The 19,381-nt window shown below is 53.8% G+C and overlaps 2 protein-coding genes across 9 annotated transcripts in view; one reads left to right on the top strand and one right to left on the bottom strand.

Annotated features, from left to right (window-relative positions):
* CLCN6 (chloride voltage-gated channel 6) overlaps positions 1–4,782 on the bottom strand; it is a 32,448-nt gene extending 27,666 nt beyond the window's left edge. For both annotated transcript variants that reach the window (XM_042954146.1, XM_042954147.1), the window contains exons 1-2: positions 4,663–4,782; positions 3,805–3,864 (exon numbers count right to left, since the gene is read on the bottom strand). In XM_042954146.1, coding sequence (XP_042810080.1) covers positions 3,805–3,864; positions 4,663–4,749 — 147 coding nt within the window. In that variant the 5' untranslated portion in view covers positions 4,750–4,782. The remainder of the gene's footprint in view (positions 1–3,804; positions 3,865–4,662) is intronic.
* A 263-nt stretch (positions 4,783–5,045) lies between these two features.
* On the top strand, positions 5,046–19,310 carry MTHFR (methylenetetrahydrofolate reductase). Of its 7 annotated transcripts, none has more exons than XM_042954151.1 (12): positions 5,046–5,142; positions 7,629–7,871; positions 9,035–9,273; positions 10,106–10,216; positions 13,402–13,595; positions 14,306–14,556; positions 14,837–14,971; positions 15,187–15,367; positions 15,619–15,801; positions 16,749–16,850; positions 17,760–17,879; positions 18,184–19,310. In XM_042954151.1, the coding sequence occupies exons 2-12, from the start codon at positions 7,639–7,641 to the stop codon at positions 18,397–18,399; spliced, it is 1,965 nt and encodes a 654-aa protein (XP_042810085.1). In that variant the 5' UTR covers positions 5,046–5,142; positions 7,629–7,638; the 3' UTR covers positions 18,400–19,310. The 7 variants fall into 7 exon arrangements, with proteins under 7 accessions (XP_042810085.1, XP_042810084.1, XP_042810086.1 ...); XM_042954150.1 differs by having other exon boundaries at positions 5,064–5,142; positions 7,626–7,871; XM_042954152.1 differs by lacking the exon at positions 5,046–5,142 and adding an exon at positions 5,184–5,621 and having other exon boundaries at positions 7,626–7,871.
* Positions 19,311–19,381: the final 71 nt, after the last annotated feature.

Here is a 19,381-nt window from a genome sequence, read left to right as displayed (position 1 = left end):
TGGGTACAGGGTTCCCCGTTGGGGTGATGAAAATGTTCTAAAAGTGATCTGGGGATGGTGGCACAATTCGGTGAATATACTACAAAAACCACTCCATCATATACTTCAGATGGATAAACTGTATAGACTATGAGTTATAAGTTCAATAAAACTGTTAAAAGGGACATTTTGAAAACAATTCTAACACCAGGACATCGATCTTTTCTTTTTTTAAAATTGAGTTTGACACTTCGTTAAGTACGTACCAATGGACTAGATAATTTATTCATTAAAACGAGATATCATTTACTTCTCTTTTGTGACAACGAACTTCCTTTTATTTCTGCTGTATTCTGCTCTTGGGTCGGGGGTGGGGGGCTAACAACTTAAAATAAATTTTAATGTTTACATTTTTGAGAGAGAGAGAGAGAGATAGTACACGTGTGCACGTGAACAGGGGAGGGCATAGAGAGAGGGGACAGAGGATCTGAAGTGGGCTCTGTGCTGACAGCAGAGAGCCCGATGTGGGGCTCGAACTCACGAACCATGAGATCATGGCCTGAGCTGAAGTCGGATGCTTAACTGACTAAGCCACCCAGGCGCCTCAACTTTTTTTTTTTTTTAATAAAATGTGTATAGGTGTCCTGCTGCCCAAGGTTATGAGCAAAATGGTATACAGCCACGGTGGGGGGAGCGGGGGAAGAGGGCAAGTGGGGCTGAAAGGCAGCCCATGTTCCACCAACAAGAAGCACTTTCAATGGGTCTTGAGCTACAGGAGCTGCTGTGGCCCAGAGGGAGAGGCCTGTTATTCTAAATCCTCTGCTCTGAGGGGTGCCTTTCCCTAATTCAAAACAGCAATAGAGGGTCTGTGACCAGCATGAAACATCACTGTCTGTTAACAGACTCATCCCACAGATGAACCATCCAGAACGAGACAGGATGTCAAAACAGCAATCCTAACATCTTGTAAGACCCCCAACTTATCAAAGAAATTAGTCAAGTAGGTGTAATGAACTCTTAGTGAGGCAGGAATGAGAAGGAGCACATTTTAGAAAGATTTTCAAAAGAAGGGTTTTCTAGTTGATCCCTAATAAAATCTGAGCAGACTTTTCTGATTAAGCGTCCAGCTAAATTTGCTCTTATGCAAGGCAAATGTTCTCAAGAAGCTCATCCTCGAAGATAGTTAATTGAGAAATATTAATGACTCACGTGAAAGAACATTAACCCATAACATTTACATAAATATGCATATCAGGTGAAAGTAAACGCATTACAAACGTAAGTGCAATTTAGTAAAAGGAGAGAAGGAGGCTTGGGAATAGCAGGATCAAAGGAGCAGAGAAACCATGGTGAGTTCCAGGGGGTAGATGAAGGCTGCCAGAAAGTTCCAGTCATGGTCACACATTCAGGGTGACATCACTGGGCTCAGTGAGGGAATGTAAGGTGACAGCGCAATATGGGGCTTCTTATACTAATTGTTGCAAACCTCTCAACAGTGTGCACGGACACAAATATTTTAGAAATATGGGAAAACACATCAGTAGATGTGTGCACAGTAGATACTGTGCTTTTTTATTTTGATTCATGAAAAGCATTCCCGTCAGTGTAGCATATACCACGGTGGTGCAACTGGCAAATGCCAGAGTCCTAAAATTATTCTGTCAACTGCAAGGGAAGAAAAAGATGAAGGAGAGACCTACAGATTAAAAAAAATTTAGAAGGAGGGCACCTGGTGGGCTTGTGACTCTTGACCTTGGGGTTGCAAGTTTGAGCCCCACACTGGGAGTAGAGATTACTTAAAAAAAAAAAAAAAGTTTAAAAATACCTTAAAAGATAATCAAACAAATGCAATGTGAGGACCTTATTTGGAACTGTGTTGAAACAAACTGTTAAAAAATTATATGACATTTATCAGACAACTGACAAATTTGAACACTGGACATTTAATATCAAGGCATTATTGTTAAATTCTTAGGTATGAACATGGTATCCTGTTTTGCTAAAAAAAAAATCCCTGGGGCGCCTGAGTGGCTCAGTAGGTTAAATGTCCTACTTTGGCTCAGGTCATGTTCTCACAGTTTGTTAGTTTGAACCCCGTGTTGGGCTCTGTGCTGACAGCTTGGAGCCTGGAGCCTGCTTCAGGTTCTGTGTCTCCCTTTCTCTCTGCTCCTCCCCGCTCATACTCTGCACCTCTCTCCCTCTCTCTCAAAAATAAATAAACATTAAAAAAAAAACAAAAACCTTATCCTCTACAGATGCATGTTGAATTATTTATGGGTGAAATAACGTGATGGGTAGAATTTTCTCCAAAATAATAAGGGAAGGGGAAGAGGATGGGAGCCAGATGAAACAAGGTTGGGCAGGAGTTGAATGCTGAAACTGTATGATGAGTACAAGGGATTTCAATATACTATCCTGTCCATTTTTCTCTATGTTTGAAATTCTCTATAATGAAAGGTTTTTTTGAAATTCCATGTTATTCTAATAAATCCTATTAGCTGTACTAAATTCTACAGCAAAAGATAAAATGTTAAAAAGAAAACTAGTCTGTTAGTGCCCTAAAATATTGAACTTTTAGTCTATGTGACATTTAAAAAAAATTTTTTTAATGTTTATTTATTTTTGAGAGAGAGAGAGAGAGACAGAGCATGAGTGGGGGAGGGGCAGAGAGCGAGGGAGACACAGAATCTGAAGCACACTCCAGGCTCTGAGCTGTCAGCACAGAGCCCGACGCGGGGCTCGAACTCACAAATCGTGAGATCATGACCTGAGCCGAAGTCGGACACTTAACCGACTGAGCCACCCAGGCGCCCCATGTGACATTTTTAAAAAAGCGTTATACATGCATGATTAATTACACTTCTTAGAATTGCTTAAGGAAGCGATTAAAAATGAACAAGAAAGGATAGTCAAGACTATACAGTTCATCCTATAAAAAAATCAAATTAAATAAATTGTGGCTTCATAAAAAATATTTGTCTATTTAAAAAGATACTGTAGGAAAGTACTTAGCAATACGAAAGTTGTTTTCAAGTTGGGGGAAAACATGTTAAAATAGTACATGTAGTAAAAATCACACTTGTTACTTAAAAAAAGCAGGAATGGGAACATAGAAAAGGACATTCAGTCAGGTTAATGGTCATCTTTTAATGAACAGGGTTATGGGTTTTTCTCTAGCTTCTTTTTGTAAACAGTTTAAGAATTCTCCATCACAACCAAGGCTTGTTTTTGTCATTTCAAAAATCACAGACACATTATCGTAAACGGATTAAATGATAAAGAGGTGTATTTGTTTGGTTTCACTCCAGCAGCACTGGCCTTACTAAACACACACACACACACACACACACACACACACACACACACTAAAAATCCCATACTTGAAACAAGGACTATAATTAAGAGCACTTCAGAAAAAAGTTCCTTGGGCAGGAAACAATCATCTATCTGAAAACAAAGTTCTCTCAGAAGAGAAGCACACACTCCTGTCCCATACCTGTTATGAACACACACTGTCAGTGGCTTTGACTCTGGGTCTCTAGCTGTAAGAGCAAATAGTTTAACAGCAAACATATGCTATCCAGGTTAAGGTACCATAGACCTGTGAATGCATGGAGACATACCCAGACCCTGTTTTGGGGTCATGGTGAGAAAAGGGCTTGTTAAACAGCTCGTTTCTCGAGAGAGAGACACATGACCTCTTCTTACCCATTCACTCCCTGGGAGAGACAAAGAGCATCTCTCACTGAAATCCTAATGTTTCGGTCGGAAGTGACCAGGTCACTCACTGCTTTTGTTACCCAAGACAGCATCTAAGAATCTCACCTCATAGTCTTTCCTTGGAAGGATCTCATCCTCCTCCTCCTGTGTTTCTCCAAGGATGGTCTAGAAAAACAGATCCACAAAAGCAAGACTCTTTTAACGGTTAAAAGTAAAAATAAACAGAAGTATTTATGGAAATTTGTTGCTAATTTCCAAATCGTCTCGAACTATTATCAAATGGGAACAAGACCTCAAAAAAAAAAAACAAAAAAAAAAAAACCACTTTTCGGATAGGGGGTGTTGTGGGTGGCAATCTACAGTCATCCAGCTGAGCTCTTTGTTTCTATTGATGTGTTCTTCAAATAACGATTTCAGGACACCTCAAAGATGTCCCTTGCCAGCTAAAGGGGGGAAAAAATCAGGTTCCATCTGACAATGTGGCGAATCTGAAAACAGAAGGGACCTGTCAACTCTGGGACACAGCAACTCAAGTCTTCCCAGGGTGCTTTGCAGAGGGAAGCTGGATTATCAATGACCCAGAAAAGGTGAGGGATACGGTGAGAAAGGGCTGGGGAAACTAAGCCAGCTGCATGATAAGCACAAAGTCCAGCGAAGGGGCTCATTCTGAAAACGCTGGTTTCATTCAAAACTCTTTTCACATGGAAATAAAAGAAAACACGGAGGGGATTAACTGGAGCGGGCCTGGATATTCCCTCAGATTCCAGGGAGGGGTTATGAGAAAAGACCCCAGACTTGGGCACGTGAAGCCCGGCAGATGCTTCGAGAGCTTAGGATGCAGTCCCCAGACCCCACCCGCTGCCACCTGAGGCCCCAGCGCGGCTCGGCCCCACCCCCCGGCAACGCCTCTCGCCATCCCATGGCAACCGCCCCCTCCCCAGGCGGGCTCCGCCTGCTCCTTACCAGCTCCTCGGGGGTGCGGGTCTCACGCTCACCGCAGCAGCAGCACCACCTGCAGCAGCAGCACAGGGACCCCCTGCACCCCGCCATCTCCCTCCTTCACTGCCACTCCGGAACCCTCCACCGACCCCCTCCCACCCAGAATCCGCGCCTCACGTGACTGGCCCCGACAGTGTCACGTGGCCCTCTCGAGCTTGGGACCGAGACAGGGAGTGGCTGCAGACGGGTGGGGCGAGGGCCCGCGTCACATGACGGTGGAGGGACCACTTCCAAAGAGACCTCTGGGCGCGGCCATATTGGGGATGGAGCTTCCGGTCTCCCGCACGGATGTTTTCCGCCCTCTCGTCCCGCCTCCGTCTGCACTGCAACCTGACACCTGCGCCGCGCCCCGCCCCCCGCGCGCCCCGCCCGTCCTCCGGCGCTCACACAGCGGTCACGCAGCTGCGGCGGGTGCGAGGGCTCTGAGTCACCCGCCAAGGGAGGGTGAGTGGAAGCGAGGCGTGGGGTCGCCAGGGAGGGGTATCCGGGAAGTGGGGACCACCCACCGAGGGGCGGGGAGCGAGGGAGGCCCGGCCCGGCCCGGCCCTCGAGGTGGTGGGCTCCAGCTCTTCGGCGCACGCCCCCCGGGGGACCTCTGTAACCTCCAATGGCTGCGAACCTCAGTGACTTCCAACCCTGAAACGAAGACTCCCTTGCAGTCTCCGACCTGGACGGAGGGACCCCGGGGAAGAGGCGGCCCTGAGACGGGGGTGGTGACCCAGACCCTCGGGACCGGGTCTGGGTCCGCGTCCCCGCTCCCACCATGACCCAGTGACCCGGTGACTAGATTCGCGGTTTTGGAAGCCACCCGGGTGCCGGTGGCGTTTTTCCGGCTCCAGCCTTTTAAACCTGCCTCCCAGCTGAGCACCTGTGGGCCGCTGGCACTGCCGTCTGCGGTGCCCACTGCGTCGGGCTGCGCACAGGTGTCCACCCCTGGCCCTTCTGGGAGCGATGGGTTTTGCATTCGCGCACTGCGCGGTGCTTGGCACAGATTAAGCGAGTGGTCAGTAAATGGCAGAAGGTTATTTTGAGAAGAGAGTGACGGTGCCTGACCTGTTGGCGCTGAGTGCTGGCTTTTATCATCGTGGGGATGCCATAGGCAGGATACTGGGCTCTCCTCTCAGGGCACTGGGGTCGGGGGGGGGGGGGTAGGAGAGGAGACAAAACCGTGAAGCCACAATTACAGCCCTGTGTTGGGTGCTATGGGAGTCCAGCTTAAAATGGGTAAGTAGTGCTGGGAGGTAGAAGGTTGAAAGAAGGCACATGCCTGGCACGTTCTAGGAATGCTGTAAGTCTTTATTAAAGAAATGAAAGAGCAGGTAGTTCGTGGGTGGTTCTGCTTCCTGCCCCCTCTCCTGGTTTTGTTCCAGCAGACAGTTAATGAGCCATTCTCTTGAGTTCAGGAGGAAGGCCAGCTAGGCCCATCTTGACATTCTTCCCTTCTTCACTCACGTTGGCCATTCCTGCCGAGAACCTCGAGTTTTAGGATCAAAATGGGCATCCCTAGGGAGAAAAATCGTCGGTATGAGTGTTTTTACTCTGGTCCTGACTCCTTGACTTTGGACGTGCAAACTTGTGTTATGTGCACTTGTGTGTGTTTCGGGGGAGAGGAGCAGTGGATTTCATCAATTTCTCAGGAGTCTAGAGCCCCCAAATAGTTAAGAACACTGGCTTGGCAGTGGATGATCCCTGAAAAGAATGAACTTGGCCTGGTTGTTCCTCTGATGACCCCAAGTCACCACACATTGGATTTTCGCTACCAAAAGTGTGTGTTTGCACGTTGCTGTGCAAGAGTAGCGTTCTGTTTTGTTTTTAAGAATTTGTCTTATTTTCCCCACCAAACCGGCCAATGACGCCGTGCTCTCCGTTGGCCTGCCTGTGGTTGCCAAGGCTCAGGGCTTCCTATGTGGTTGCTGTGCAGTCACTATAATTACTTTAACTGACTTCAGTGGTGTGTGTAAGGAGGACAGTCTGGAAGGCAGGCACAGACCGGACAGCTTTTGTTCTGAGTTGAACATAAATTCACGCCCTTACTGAATTTGGGTCTGTTTCCTTGTGGAACCTACTTAATGTCAAGTTCTAAGCCATGACGCGTCTTTTTTTGGAGAAGCGTACACTCAGGAGAAATCTGGCTGCCTTGTCATGCCCGCACCCTTCCATCCTGCAAGCACACAAACCGTTCCAAGTAACAGGAGATATTCCAGGCAGGGCCAGGCTGAGCTCTGCCTTCTTGGGAGAGTGATCCAGTGACCCTGAACGTCTGTTGGTCTCATATCCACCAACCCCTGCAGCCTCCAGTCAACATCCCCCTCCTTCCAGCTTCTGCTGCTAGAGCCCCAGCTCTCTCTCTCTCTCTCTCTCTCTCTCTCTCTCTCTCTCTCTCTCGCCTAGAAGCCTTGCCCCCGCCCCCTTGCGCAGGGCCCCAGCTCTAGCTCTGGGCTCTTCCCTTGTCACACCTCCCTCCGCCCAGACAAACACACTGGCTGGGGGAAGGTTCCTCCTGTTTTGTCCCCACCCACTCTGGGTCTGAGCTGGCGGAGATGGACCATCCAACACCCAAGGTCCTCCTAGCCAGGCCCCGCTGCCCCTCCCTACGAATGTGGGCTTTGGAGGCCAACAGCGGGAGGTTCTCAGTGCCACCCTCCATCAGGTAGCTGTCACCGAGGATCCACGGGCTGAAAGAGCGTGTTTCTGTGCCGGGTGGGGGCTGGTTTATTTAGAGCCAGGCAGCTGTGGAGGGCAAAGCTTTGAGTGAAGCAGTGTAGACAGTCATAGCTGTGGTGTGTGCAGCCCTTGGGTGGGGGCACCGTCACCCTTACCCTCACCAGCCTTCTTCCCGCGTGGAAATGCAGCATCTCTCACTTGACCCTGCCACTCCGGGTCCTGGCTGCCTGCCCTCTGACGCTCCTGCCCTCCACCCCGTGCAGCAGGAACCCGGCCATGGTGAACGAACCCAGAGGGGATGGTGGCCCCACATCCCGCTCGGAGGGCAGCAGCAGTGGCAGCGAGAGCTCCAAGGATAGTTCGAGATGTTCCACGCCGGGGCTGGACCCCGAGCGCCACGACAGACTCAGGGAGAAGATGAGGCGGAGGATGGAATCTGGTGACAAGTGGTTCTCCCTAGAATTCTTCCCTCCTCGGACCGCTCAGGGGGCCGTCAATCTCATCTCGAGGTGCGCTGATGTCCTTAGGAAATAGGGGCCGAATGAGGGGGGTGGGGGAGGCAAACTGGCAGCCCGGGGGCAGGGCCACACTTTGACCCGGCAGAAGAAGGCCGCCAGAGGGGGTGGAAAAGAGCGGGGGGGGGGGGGGGGGGGGGGGGGGGGGAGATCATCTGAGCGCCAGCTTCAGACCCTGCAAGCAACTTGGAATTTTTAGAGTCACACACTGCACGCAACGGGTTAAAAATGTTCATTCTCTCAGACCGCATTCTTTGGCGGAACTTGGGGCTCGTGCACAAATACAGTTTAGGAAGTCATAAAGCAGCGGCTTGGAGAACATTTTCCACAAGTTAGGAATTTGACTTAGGCCTCTTGAAATCTAGAAACGCGAAATGAGTTACGTTAGCACGTTATGAATTGCAGTTCCTTTTTTAAGAAAGAAAGTGTCTGCTTTTTACCGTTTGTATCTTCCACGTGTCGCTCGCTCTCACGGTTTTGAGGTTTAAAGGCACAAGGATGTTTAAATACCCTGTTACAGCTCGTGCACGTGTGCACACCTGTGGCTCTTGGGGAACCGTGGCCTTGTTCCATAAGGTCGCTGGCCGCTGCACCGCAGCCGGGAGGCAGCATGAAAGAAACCTGTGTCTGCCGACCCTCTTTTCTCCCCGTTCCTAGAGTGAGCCTCTGTTTGCCACTCTGAGAGTTCCCCAAACCTCTGACCATCGAAGTGTCTTAGCTCACCCGAGATAATGAGCGTGCAAACGCTTTGAAAAGGCTGATGTACTGCTCTCACACGAAAGGGTTTCGCTGTCGCTCATCAGTTACCTCTACAGTCGTCATCATCATCATCGAAGCTCACACTGCCTGAGTGCTCGGTGTATACCAAGCACTTTTCTAAGAGCTGTGGAGCTGTCTATGGTAGTACTTCCGTAGTGTTATCACGAAGTAGGTACCGTTCTTCGCACGTTTTTGCAGTGAAGAAACTGGGGCTCAGACAGATCAAGTAATTTTCCCGAGATCACACAGCTAATAAGCAGCAAAGCCAGCAGGAGATGAATGGAGGTGGCCCGATTACCACCTGCGTGTGATGGTTCCCTAACCCCTGGGCCCCAAGGGAAGGTGGTGAAGGGTAGTGTGCTCTCAGGAGCCCCTCTTCAGAAAGAAATTCCATACAGGTTTGATCGGATGGGGGCAGGTGGCCCCCTCTTCATAGATGTGACCTGGCACCCGGCAGGGGATCCCGGCTCAGACAAGGAGACCTCCTCCATGGTGATCGCCAGCACCGCCGTGAACTACTGTGGCCTGGAGACCATCCTGCACATGACCTGCTGCTGTCAGAGCCGGGAACAGATCACAGGCTATCTGCACAAGGCCAAGCGGCTGGGCCTGAAGAACATCTTGGCGTTGAGGGGAGGTGTGGAGCCCGCACCCTGCTATCTGGGATCTCGCTTCCTCGAAGGCCTCTTCTGTCCCTGGAGCGGTCCTTTACTTTTCTCTGGGTCCCACACTGAGCGCGCTCAGTCCCCTCCCTGCCAGTAGTGTCCACGGGCACTGTGGGTAGTGAGCACTGTGGGTACCACACACGGAGCCGCTTCTTGACCTCCTGACCCCGGCGTAGTTCAGGTGGGAATGCAGCCAGCGCCTGATAACCCTCTGCCCTGGCCGCACACAGCTTCATCGATCGCTGGCTGTACCCAGCCCTGGGCCCAATCAAAGAGCGTGGTTCTGGCATCGATCCCAGGGGTGAGACAGTCGCCGGTGCCTCTAGTACCTGCTGTCCCACCCAAGTGTGAGGAGGAAGAGCCGGACGGGTGGGATTCTGTGGCCTCGTGCCCTCCACAAGAACTCACTTGAGTAGACATTCTCCCGGGAGGCAAGAGGTCCAAGAGGGCGGGAGAGTAAGCAGTAGGGTTGGGTGAGGGTGCCTGAACACAGCCAGATTGGGGTAGGGAAGGGGTCTCCGACGCCCCAGGCTAACTGAGGAGGCGCAGCTGCCCCCTGGTTAGCCCTGCCGGCGCACTGCCCGCAGAGTCGGTGCTCGGTAAGCGTTTGGCAGGATGGCCACGGTCTTCCTGGCCACCATTTGCCAAGTGCCACGCTGGGAGGAAGGGACGCGCACCCTGGAGGAAATCAAGGCTCTGCCTCTGAGGAGCTGACAACCCAGGTGGGGGGTGGGGAGAAGGAACAGAAAGGCTGTCTGGAGGGTGGGTGACACCCAGTGACTGTGACCTCTGCCACCCCCGCAGACCCCGTGGGTGACCAGTGGGAAGAGGAGGAAGGAGGCTTCAGCTATGCTGCAGACTTGGTGAGGCACATCCGAAGCGAGTTTGGAGACTACTTTGACGTCTGTGTGGCAGGTGAGTGGCTGGGCCTTCCCAGTGCATGGGGACAGGGGAGGGAAGGAATGACGCGCCCAGAGGGCACAGAACGCCCACCAGCACTCAGTTCAGGACCCGATATCCCAGGGCGCCGTGGGCCTGAGCCTGTGCCAGGTGAGGGAGGCTCAGGGGTGCATCACACAATGCCCTTGCTCTCATTGTCTTGCCCCACCCTTTGAATTTTTATTCCTCTGCCTTTTTGCACTCTTACCTTGCTTCCTAGCCCTATTCTTCTTCTTTAAACAAAAAGAATATTTATTAAGATGGTGGGGGGGAGGGGGGGGGCAAGGAATCTCGGAACCCCAGTCAGGAAATGGCATCTGACCTCACTAGGCCCCGGCTCAGAAAGCAGTCAGAAACCAAGGCCTCCCTCATTCTGTCTGGAGCCACATAGTCCCCCCACCCCCACCCTGACCCCCTCTCTACCTCCCACCGCACATTTGCTCCATGCTTCCGATAGTTCTGATAGGTCTGCTTTTACACACACTGACCAGCTGCCAGCTCGTAAGTGTACGTGATCACGTCCAGCCAATAGTCCAGACTGACCGACAGGTCTCAGTATCGGTTCTGAATTCTCAGGAGAGAGCATTGGATCAGCTCAGCGTCCGTTCTGTGCGCTACAGCCAAGACGCAAGTTGCACTTGCTGGAAATGGCCTTCCCTCTTACCCCCGCTTACTGGGATTGGGCCTCAGCTTCTCAAACCAGGGCTTGGGTACGGTGAAGCAAATGTGCCAGGGATACCAGAAGTCCAGGGATTGCTTTGACACATCATTTAGCGTGACAACTTTTCTGAAACATTTTTTGGGAAAATCATATCATTTTTATATTAAAACAAACATAGCCACATTCTGGAGTAGCATGTCCAAGGGACGTGATTTTTACAAAATAAGCCACGTGGCTTCAAGGTAGCTAGTTGTTGCCTATGGCTTTGGGTTTAGTCCCAGGCCCCCATGTACGTATCCACTTTTCACAGTCAACAGGCGTGTTTAGGTGAGTGTAGGAGGCCCTGATGAGGAGTCAGGCACATGGCGGGCATTGCCACCTGTTCAAGTGTTAGCTGCCCACACTGGCCACCCTTGGGTCAGTTAATTGAGGAACACGCACATGTGCAGTAGGCATTACACGCATGGAGACTGGCTGAGCTGTGAGCTTGCAGGTACCGAGGGGTCTGGTGCTTCGCCTGTCATAAAGTGGGCGAGAAGGCTGATCCCAGGGTTGGAAAACAGCAGATTGGGGCTGTGACAGAAAATACAGTAAATGGAGCAAAATCTAAATGTAAGTATGTGCTGTGTTTGCTGATACTGATGATTTACAGCTCTAGTCTCAGCTGTGAAAATCGCCTTGTTTTTGAAATTCCTGCTGGAAGAATAGCTTGTTATTGAAAGTGAAATTGTGGTGCTCAGTCCCATGTTTCACCCCTTGAAACAAGAGTTTTTATCTTCCCTTTTGACTTGCAGTTTCTTCAGAACAAAACTGCCTTTATCACAGCAAAGCAGGCTGTCTCTCCGCAGCCTGGCTCAGGGTCCTGCCCAGGGCTGAGGCTGAGGAAGCCAGCACTCCCGATAGCTTCATTTTTTTTTTTTTTTTTTTTTTTTTAAGATTTCACATATATTTTTAAAATTTTTTTTATTTATTTTTGAGAGAGAGAGAGCATGAGCAGGGGAGGGGCAGAGAGGGAGAGAGAGAAAGAATCTCAAGCAGGCTCCGGACTGTCAGTGCAGAGACTAACACCAGGGTCTAGCTCAGAAGCCTTAAGATCACGACCCGAGCTGAAATCAAGAGTCGGACACTTAACCGACCAAGCCACCCAAGCACCCCTCACCAGGACATAATTTAACTTTGGTGATACCTGGGGCTCAGCATCAAGAAGACAGAGGAGAAGCAAAAAAAAAAAAAAAAAAAAAAAAAAAATTTAATAAAAATATAAGAAAACCAGAGTCAGGAGTATGCATGCAGTTTCTAACCAGATTTTGCTTCCAGAAGCTGTGCACCCACGGCAGGGCATTCTTCTGTGGGCATCTTTTCACTGGACAGTCCCCGATGATATTTGTATTCCTTTCCTCTGGCTTGATCCCTGTTAGAGATCTGGGAGTTCATTATACTGTTTTCATTACTTGGGAGTAGTAAGTTTTCAAACTTCTGTAATAAAAAGTTGAAAATGGGGGCACCTGGGTAGCTCTGTCTGTTGAGCATCCGACTCTTGGTTTTGGCTCAGGTCATGATCCCAGGGGTCGTGGGATTGAGCCCCGTGTCATGCTCTGCGCTGAGCATGCTTGAGGTTCTCTCTGTCTCTGTCTCCCTCTCTCCGTCTGTCTCTGTCTGTCTCTGTCTCCTCCTCTCCCTCTCCCTCTGCCCCTCTCCGCTGTAGCTTCATCAAGGCCTACCGTCATCCTTTGCAGGCAGGGCCGCTCAGGGAAGCAATCAGTTTCCAGAGCTAGGGAGGAGCCTAGGTGACATGTGGTCCCACCTCCCGAATCCCATCCTCAGCCTCCCCGGCAGCCCCAGTGCTTCACCCTCCAGGAGCTTGTTACCTGGTGGGGCTGCTCGCTGGGACCGATCCTGGCTCTGTCATCACAAGCGACAGACTATGACTGATAAGGAACTTGATGCAGGTGAATCCCTTCTCCCCGTATGACAGACCATTGGGCTTTTGGCGGTAGTTACGGAATTCCGTCCATTCTTTCCTTCAGGTGGAACATCTCCACTTTAGTCAAGGCTTCCCTGTGTGTGCATGGTTTCGAACTTTCAGTCTCTTGGATCCCTGAATAATTTTGATGTTCAATTAATCCACTGCCCAGACCCCAGATGCTGCCTGACCCGTGCTGAATGTGGTACTTCCTCTTTTCTGTGGCCACAAAGTGCAGGCCTGGTTTTTTGCCTGGCTGGTTGCAAGGGACGTGAGGCAGGTCAGGGAGCTGTCCCCCACAATTCTTTGGCGGGTGGCCATAGGCTGCCTCTCACTGAGGGTCATGTCCAGAGTGAGAGGCACATCCCTGCGAGCCCAGCCACCCACTGTTTCGGCCCGTTCGTGCTGCAGTATTGCAGGGGACGAGTCCAGAACCCCCGAGGCAGAGAACTCTGGGTTCCCAGCTTTCTGGTCTCTTCGTCATTCACCTTGAGCAGGTGGGAGCCAGCCTCTCCCAACTGTCATCCCTATCGGCAGGTTACCCCAAAGGCCACCCCGACGCAGGGAGCTTTGAGGCCGACCTGAAGTACTTGAAGGAGAAGGTATCCGCAGGAGCCGACTTCATCATCACCCAGCTTTTCTTTGAGGCTGACACATTCTTCCACTTTGTTAAGGCTTGCAGCGAGATAGGCATTACCTGCCCCATCCTCCCCGGAATCTTTCCTATCCAGGTGAGGGTCCCAGGAGGGCTGTCCTAGCATAGGCCAGGGCCCTGGGGTGAAATTGAAATGCCAGGTTCCTGGTAAAGTGCTTTGATGCTCATTGGATTTCCCTTCTGACAGATGCTCCAGTCCTTGGAAAATGCCACCCCATTTTGATTACCTCGTCTCCCACCCTCCCAGACAGCAACAGGGGCTGTCGGAGGGGCCTGCTGACAAGTGTCACTAAAGGGGATAATCACTGTCGTTATAAATCTTGGTTAAGTCAATGTTTCCCAAACTTGGCCGTCATCAGAATCATCTGAAAAGCTTTTTCAAAATGTAGGTTTCCAAATCCCATGCCTGGAGGTTCTGATTTAATAGATCTGAGGTAGGGCCTGGGAACTCTCACGTTACTTAAGTTTTACAGGCCGTGCTGATGATCAGTGTGGCTTGGGAACCACTGGCCTTGATGCCCACTATGTTATCAGTGAAGACAACTAGGGGCGGAAGGGCTGGCTCAGACGGAGGGCAGGAATGCCGTGGGCAGCCGGTATGCTCTGTGGAGTGGAAGAAGCAGGACAGGGCGAGGGCACGTGTACAGTCTGGTCTGACCTCCCGGAGTCCCTCTGTGCCACGCGACAGTTGGCCAGGAGGCCCGGCAGGGATGGGGAGGGCAGTAAGTATTTCGGGGAAGAGACGGGCTGGGAGATGGCACCCAGAGTCCCCTGTGTCTCGGGCAGGGCTACCACTCCCTTCGGCAGCTTGTGAAACTGTCCAAGCTGGAGGTACCGCAGCAGATCAAGGACGTGATCGAGCCAATCAAAGACAATGACGCTGCCATCCGCAACTATGGCATCGAGCAGGCTGTGAGCCTGTGCCAGGAGCTTCTGACCAGTGGCTTGGTGCCAGGCCTTCACTTCTACACCCTCAACCGCGAGATGGCCACCACAGAGGTGCTGAAGCGCCTGGGCATGTGGATTGAGGACCCCAGGTGAAGCCGGCGGCCCCGAATTCAGGCCTAGGAGCCACAGAGGAAGGTCGGGTGGGCGGAGAAGTCAGTAATCACAGAGTGAACATGCCCTAGTGGTGCTGGCCGCCACAGCCGTCCAGAGGGAGGTCTCCCCTGGCTAGCGGTACACTTAGGGTTCCGCCTCAGGGGGAAGTCCACGCACAGAGTGAGAGCAGGGGTCTCCATCCGGCTCAGTGGTGCGCCCCTCTTTCCTGCGTCCTCTGGCCAGTTGCTCATTCGTTCTGTCTCCGTTCTCCCCCAGGCGTCCCCTGCCCTGGGCCGTCAGTGCCCACCCCAAGCGCCGGGAGGAGGACGTGCGTCCCATCTTCTGGGCCTCCAGACCAAAGAGTTACATCTACCGCACCCAGGAGTGGGACGAGTTCCCCAACGGCCGCTGGTGAGCACCTGCTGGGGACCCCGTAGCAAGTGCGAGTGTGTCCTGTTTCTTGGGAGGGAGCTGAAGGGAGTTTGCCTGCTTCTCTGCATGCTTTCTGGGGAGCAGTCAGGGACAGGATCCGCAAGAATGCCCCCGGGTGGGTGGGGGCGCCTGTCCCTCCATCAGGAGCCCCGGGTCAGGAGTGTGCCTTGCCCTCCGGGTGCCTCCCTGGCCAGGGGCAATTCCTCCTCTCCAGCCTTCGGGGAGCTGAAGGACTACTATCTCTTCTACCTGACGAGCAAGTCCCCGAGGGAGGAGCTGCTGAAGATGTGGGGGGAGGAGCTGACCGGGGAAGAAAGCGTCTTTGAAGTCTTTGCCTGCTACCTCTCGGGAGAGCCCAACCAGAATGGCTATAAGGTGAGGGCCGCGGGGGGCCCTGTTAGGTCCCCTGCCCTGTCTCCCTGTGGGCCAGGCCTCGGGGCTGGGACTCATGCCGCCCCCTGTTTACCTAAGCCTCACCTCTCTCTGGACACAGCACCTCAGCAAAGGGAAGGGTGAGCTGGGAAGTCCCCGCCTGGGGTGCCCGGTGACCGGCGGAGCCCGCAAGAGGGAGGATGCCGGGCTGCCGGGCGTGATGCCACCCCAGCCTGGCCCGCCCTCTCTCCCAGGTGACTTGCCTGCCCTGGAATGACGAGCCCTTGGCGGCCGAGACCAGCCTGATGAAGGAGGAGCTGCTTCGAGTGAACCGGCAGGGCATCCTCACCATCAACTCCCAGCCCAACATCAACGGGAAGCCATCCTCCGACCCCATTGTGGGCTGGGGCCCCAGTGGGGGCTATGTCTTCCAGAAGGTGTGGCAGGGACACATGGGGCTTCCCCACCCCGGCCGGCATCCAGGGGTTCCCCAGAGAGGAGGACAGAGAAGCCTTCCTCTCTGGGGTCTCTTTATTCTGAGAGGTAGAGCGGATAGGAGCTCATGCTCTATGTCAGGCAGACCTGGGCAGGCGGGTCGCGTGACCGCTCTGAGCCTCAACTGCCTCTTCTGCAAAATGGGGATAGATCCCGTCACGTTCCGGGGCGGAAACGTGACAACGCATGGGAAATGCTTAGCACGTGGGAAGAACGCGGGAAGCGTTCACGAAATGGAACTGTTACTGGTCTCCTGAGTTGGCACCTTCCTCTAGAAAGGGGTGCTAGAGGTAAAATTACATTATAAACTAAAGCCCGTGGGCTCTGAAATTTCAGAGACGTGGATTTGAGGACCAGGTCTGCTGCACCTTCCGTGCGGCCAAGTTGCTCAACGTCTCTGAACCTAGTTTCCCCATGTGAGAAATGGGGACAATAGTGCCCCCACTCAACCCCTGACGGGCAGTTGGGGTTCAAGAAGCCCTTGCCATCAGTGTTACCGTGAAGGGAGCGGGGAGGCTGGGATGAGTCAGGCCTCTCTCCCATGTCTCAGCTCGTCAGACTGGGCCTCCCGTCCGTTTTCTGAGATGGCTTCTCCGTGGAACCTTCCCTAGTGGCGAGAGGGGGGCAGGTGTCCCTCAGACCTGTCCAGACTGAAACACCTCAGATACCTGCTCCTGTCCCCCTTGCCTGGATTCATGATGCGATCCGCACGGCCACGCTAGTCCCAGTGCCTCAAGTCCTGCCACACGTGTGGGCGTGGGCGCCTCCCCGGGACGGTCCGGAGGGCCAGCGCCCGGTGTCGCGGAGCACGTGGTGTGCTTAGCAGCACACGGAGCAGGGTCGTGCGAGGCCCGGGGCTGATGTGGCGGTGCCCGCCCCTCTCCTGCAGGCCTACTTGGAGTTCTTTACTTCCCGTGAGACGGTGGGGGCGCTTCTGCAGGTGCTGAAGAAGTACGAGCTCCGGGTTAATTACCACATCGTGGACGTGAAGGTAGGCCGGCTTCCGGGGTGTCGACAGCACTCAGCAGGCCCAGACACCCGGGGCTGAAGGCACCACGCTTACTCCTCCACTCAGCGAGCACCGAGCGCCGAGCCCTGGCCAGGCACGGAGGAAACGGATACACGTACACAGAGCCAGGCCCCTGCCCTCAGCTCAGAGCGCCCCCAGCCTAGGGAGGGGGCCCAGTCAGTGGGTAATTACAAATCCAGCTGCACTTTTAACAATAAAGTTCAGTATGGGATGCTGGGACCCAGGGGAGGGACGTCTGACCGGGGAGGTCAGGGAAGGCTTAGAGGGGTCCCGTGTGGCTGGCTGGACTCTTTGAGGACAAGGGCAAGGACATCACGGGGAAAGGGCAGAGGGTGTGCGAAGGCATTGTCTGCACAGCCCGTGGGGACGCCGCGGAGTGGGTTCAGAGTCAGGCTAAGTATCGACTGTCCGGCTTGGAAGCTGGGTTTTCCCCTAAACACAGGAAGGAGCCTTTCCCAGCAGCGGTAGCTTGGCTCCGTGTTTTGTCGTAGGCAAGTCAGGGCGGACGGTGGTGCGAATGGTAGGGCCAAGGAAGACTAGAGTCAGAGGCCCCTGTGGTAGTCCGGTGGCAAAGACAGGCCCGGCTGGGCAGCCCCGAGGGGACGGATTGCAGAGTAAGCCGGCAGGAGCTACCGGATGTGGGGGATGGGACTGGGGGGGAGTGGAGCTTGGAGGCTGGGAGGAGGAAGGAAGCAGCCTGTGGCCTCTCACAGGGTGGCAGAGCTGGGAGGGGCAGGTGGAGGGGATGGAACAGAGCGCACTCCCGGAGGGTTGGGTGAGCTGGGTTCGCAGGCACTGGAAGGACTGCAGGTGTCTGGGCCCGGGTCTGTTCTGACCCCCTCCCCCACCCCCACCCCCCACCCCCATCAGGGTGAAAACATCACCAATGCCCCCGAGCTGCAGCCCAATGCAGTCACTTGGGGCATCTTCCCTGGGCGAGAAATCATCCAGCCTACAGTGGTGGATCCTGTCAGCTTCATGTTCTGGAAGGTAAGGACGCTGGGAGCGGGCCTGCCCTGCCCACCTTGCCAGCCTTAGGCTGGCAGTGGCAGCGGCAGCCCAGGGCTGGTGGACTCTGCCTCGAGGTGTTGAGTTCGGGGCTGGGGGATGGGACGCGACCCTGGCAGTGAGCCTCGTTTCTATTCCGGGAAATGTCCTGTTGGGCAGCATGGAGGCCCTCGGGGCACTGAGCGTGGAGCCCTGACCTGCGGCTCTGTTAACCTTGCCCGTGTCTGTGTGTGTGTGTGTCTGTGCGTGTGTGTGTGTGTGTGTCCGCACGTGCCCGTGTGTGCAGGATGAAGCCTTTGCCCTGTGGATCGAGCAGTGGGGCAAGCTGTACGAGGAGGAGTCTCCGTCCCGCATGATCATCCAGTACATCCACGACAACTACTTCCTGGTCAACCTGGTAGATAACGAGTTTCCGCTGGACAACTGCCTGTGGCAAGTGGTAGAAGACACGTTTGAGCTGCTCAACAGACCCGGGCCAGAGCAGGAGACAGAGACCCTGTGATCCCGCGCCCTGATGTTCTTGGCCTGAGGCCACTCGTGTCCTGCCTTCCTCCTCCCCAGTCCTGGTTTTCCTGGGGACCCCTCTTCTCCTCCATCTCTCCCCGAGCCCTGGCCTCCACTCCTCACACGGTGATGGCAGCTAGACTTGGTGTGAGGCTTGCCGGCCCCGGCTGGGCCTGAGTCCGCCCCACGTCGGAACGGGGCGTTTGTGGCTCGGCCTAGTGCTCTTTGGTGAGAAGCACCCCCCTCCTGCAGAGGACCGTGGGGGGTGGAACAGCATCTTCCCTGACAAGGAGAGAGGATGGTTGTTGCCGACTGAGGCCTCGAACCAGGGCAGCCCCTGGGAGCCGGCCTGGGGCTGCCAGTGACCTTGCACTTGGGACCCACGGGGATGGCAAAGCGAACCTGGGTAGCGGGCGCGGGCAGTGCTGCAGAAGAGACATAGAGCGAGGGCGCCGCACCCTCATCTCCGAGGTGTTGGCCGCCGGGCACTTAAGTGCTCGTGGGCGGGAGGGGCAGACCACTGCCCTGCCCACCTGCCCGCGTCCCAGGCCTCCGGACAGGCCTTGGCCTGAAACGTGATAGCGTGGGCATTTCTTGCCAGCGTCTGCCTGCGAGCCAGCCGGGCTTTCACCTTTCCACAAGGCTGCTTTTTGAAAGAGCCGTTTCTATGTTCTGGCGGCTCGAGAGGGAAAGTGTCTCTTAAAGGTTGAAGGCATCTATACCTTCTACTTGGTGGAGCCCTCGGCCTTCCCTCCCCCCAACCCCCGCCATGGAGCACTACCCTGTTACCGTCAAGGGCAAAGATGAGGCTCCACTGAGCAGGATTTATTTCTTCCTGGCTTATTTTTTTAGATGGGACCTTTTCCTACCAGCTGCTCTGTCCCCTCTGCTCCCTCCCCCCCCCCCCCCACTCCCTCGCCATTCCCAAAGCTGTCTGCCTGGCCCTGCTCCCCTGGAGTCAGCCCTCAAGCCCCACTGCT

This window comes from Panthera leo, chromosome C1 (genome assembly GCF_018350215.1).
Source record: "Panthera leo isolate Ple1 chromosome C1, P.leo_Ple1_pat1.1, whole genome shotgun sequence".
In the NCBI taxonomy this organism is placed as follows: Eukaryota; Metazoa; Chordata; class Mammalia; order Carnivora; family Felidae; genus Panthera; species Panthera leo.
The sequence above is the reverse complement of the archived record's forward strand: the minus strand, read 5'-3'. Positions and strand labels throughout refer to the sequence as shown.

Excerpts from the sequence above, each read along its gene's own strand:
- MTHFR (XM_042954148.1), top strand. The coding sequence starts at position 7,239 with ATGGACCATCCAACACCCAAGGTCCTCCTAGCCAGGCCCCGCTGCCCC. Across the intron at positions 7,349-7,550 it reads TCAGTGCCACCCTCCATCAG|CATCTCTCACTTGACCCTGC; the intron begins GTAGCTGTCACC and ends GTGGAAATGCAG. Across the intron at positions 10,217-13,401 it reads CTTTGACGTCTGTGTGGCAG|GTTACCCCAAAGGCCACCCC; the intron begins GTGAGTGGCTGG and ends CCCTATCGGCAG.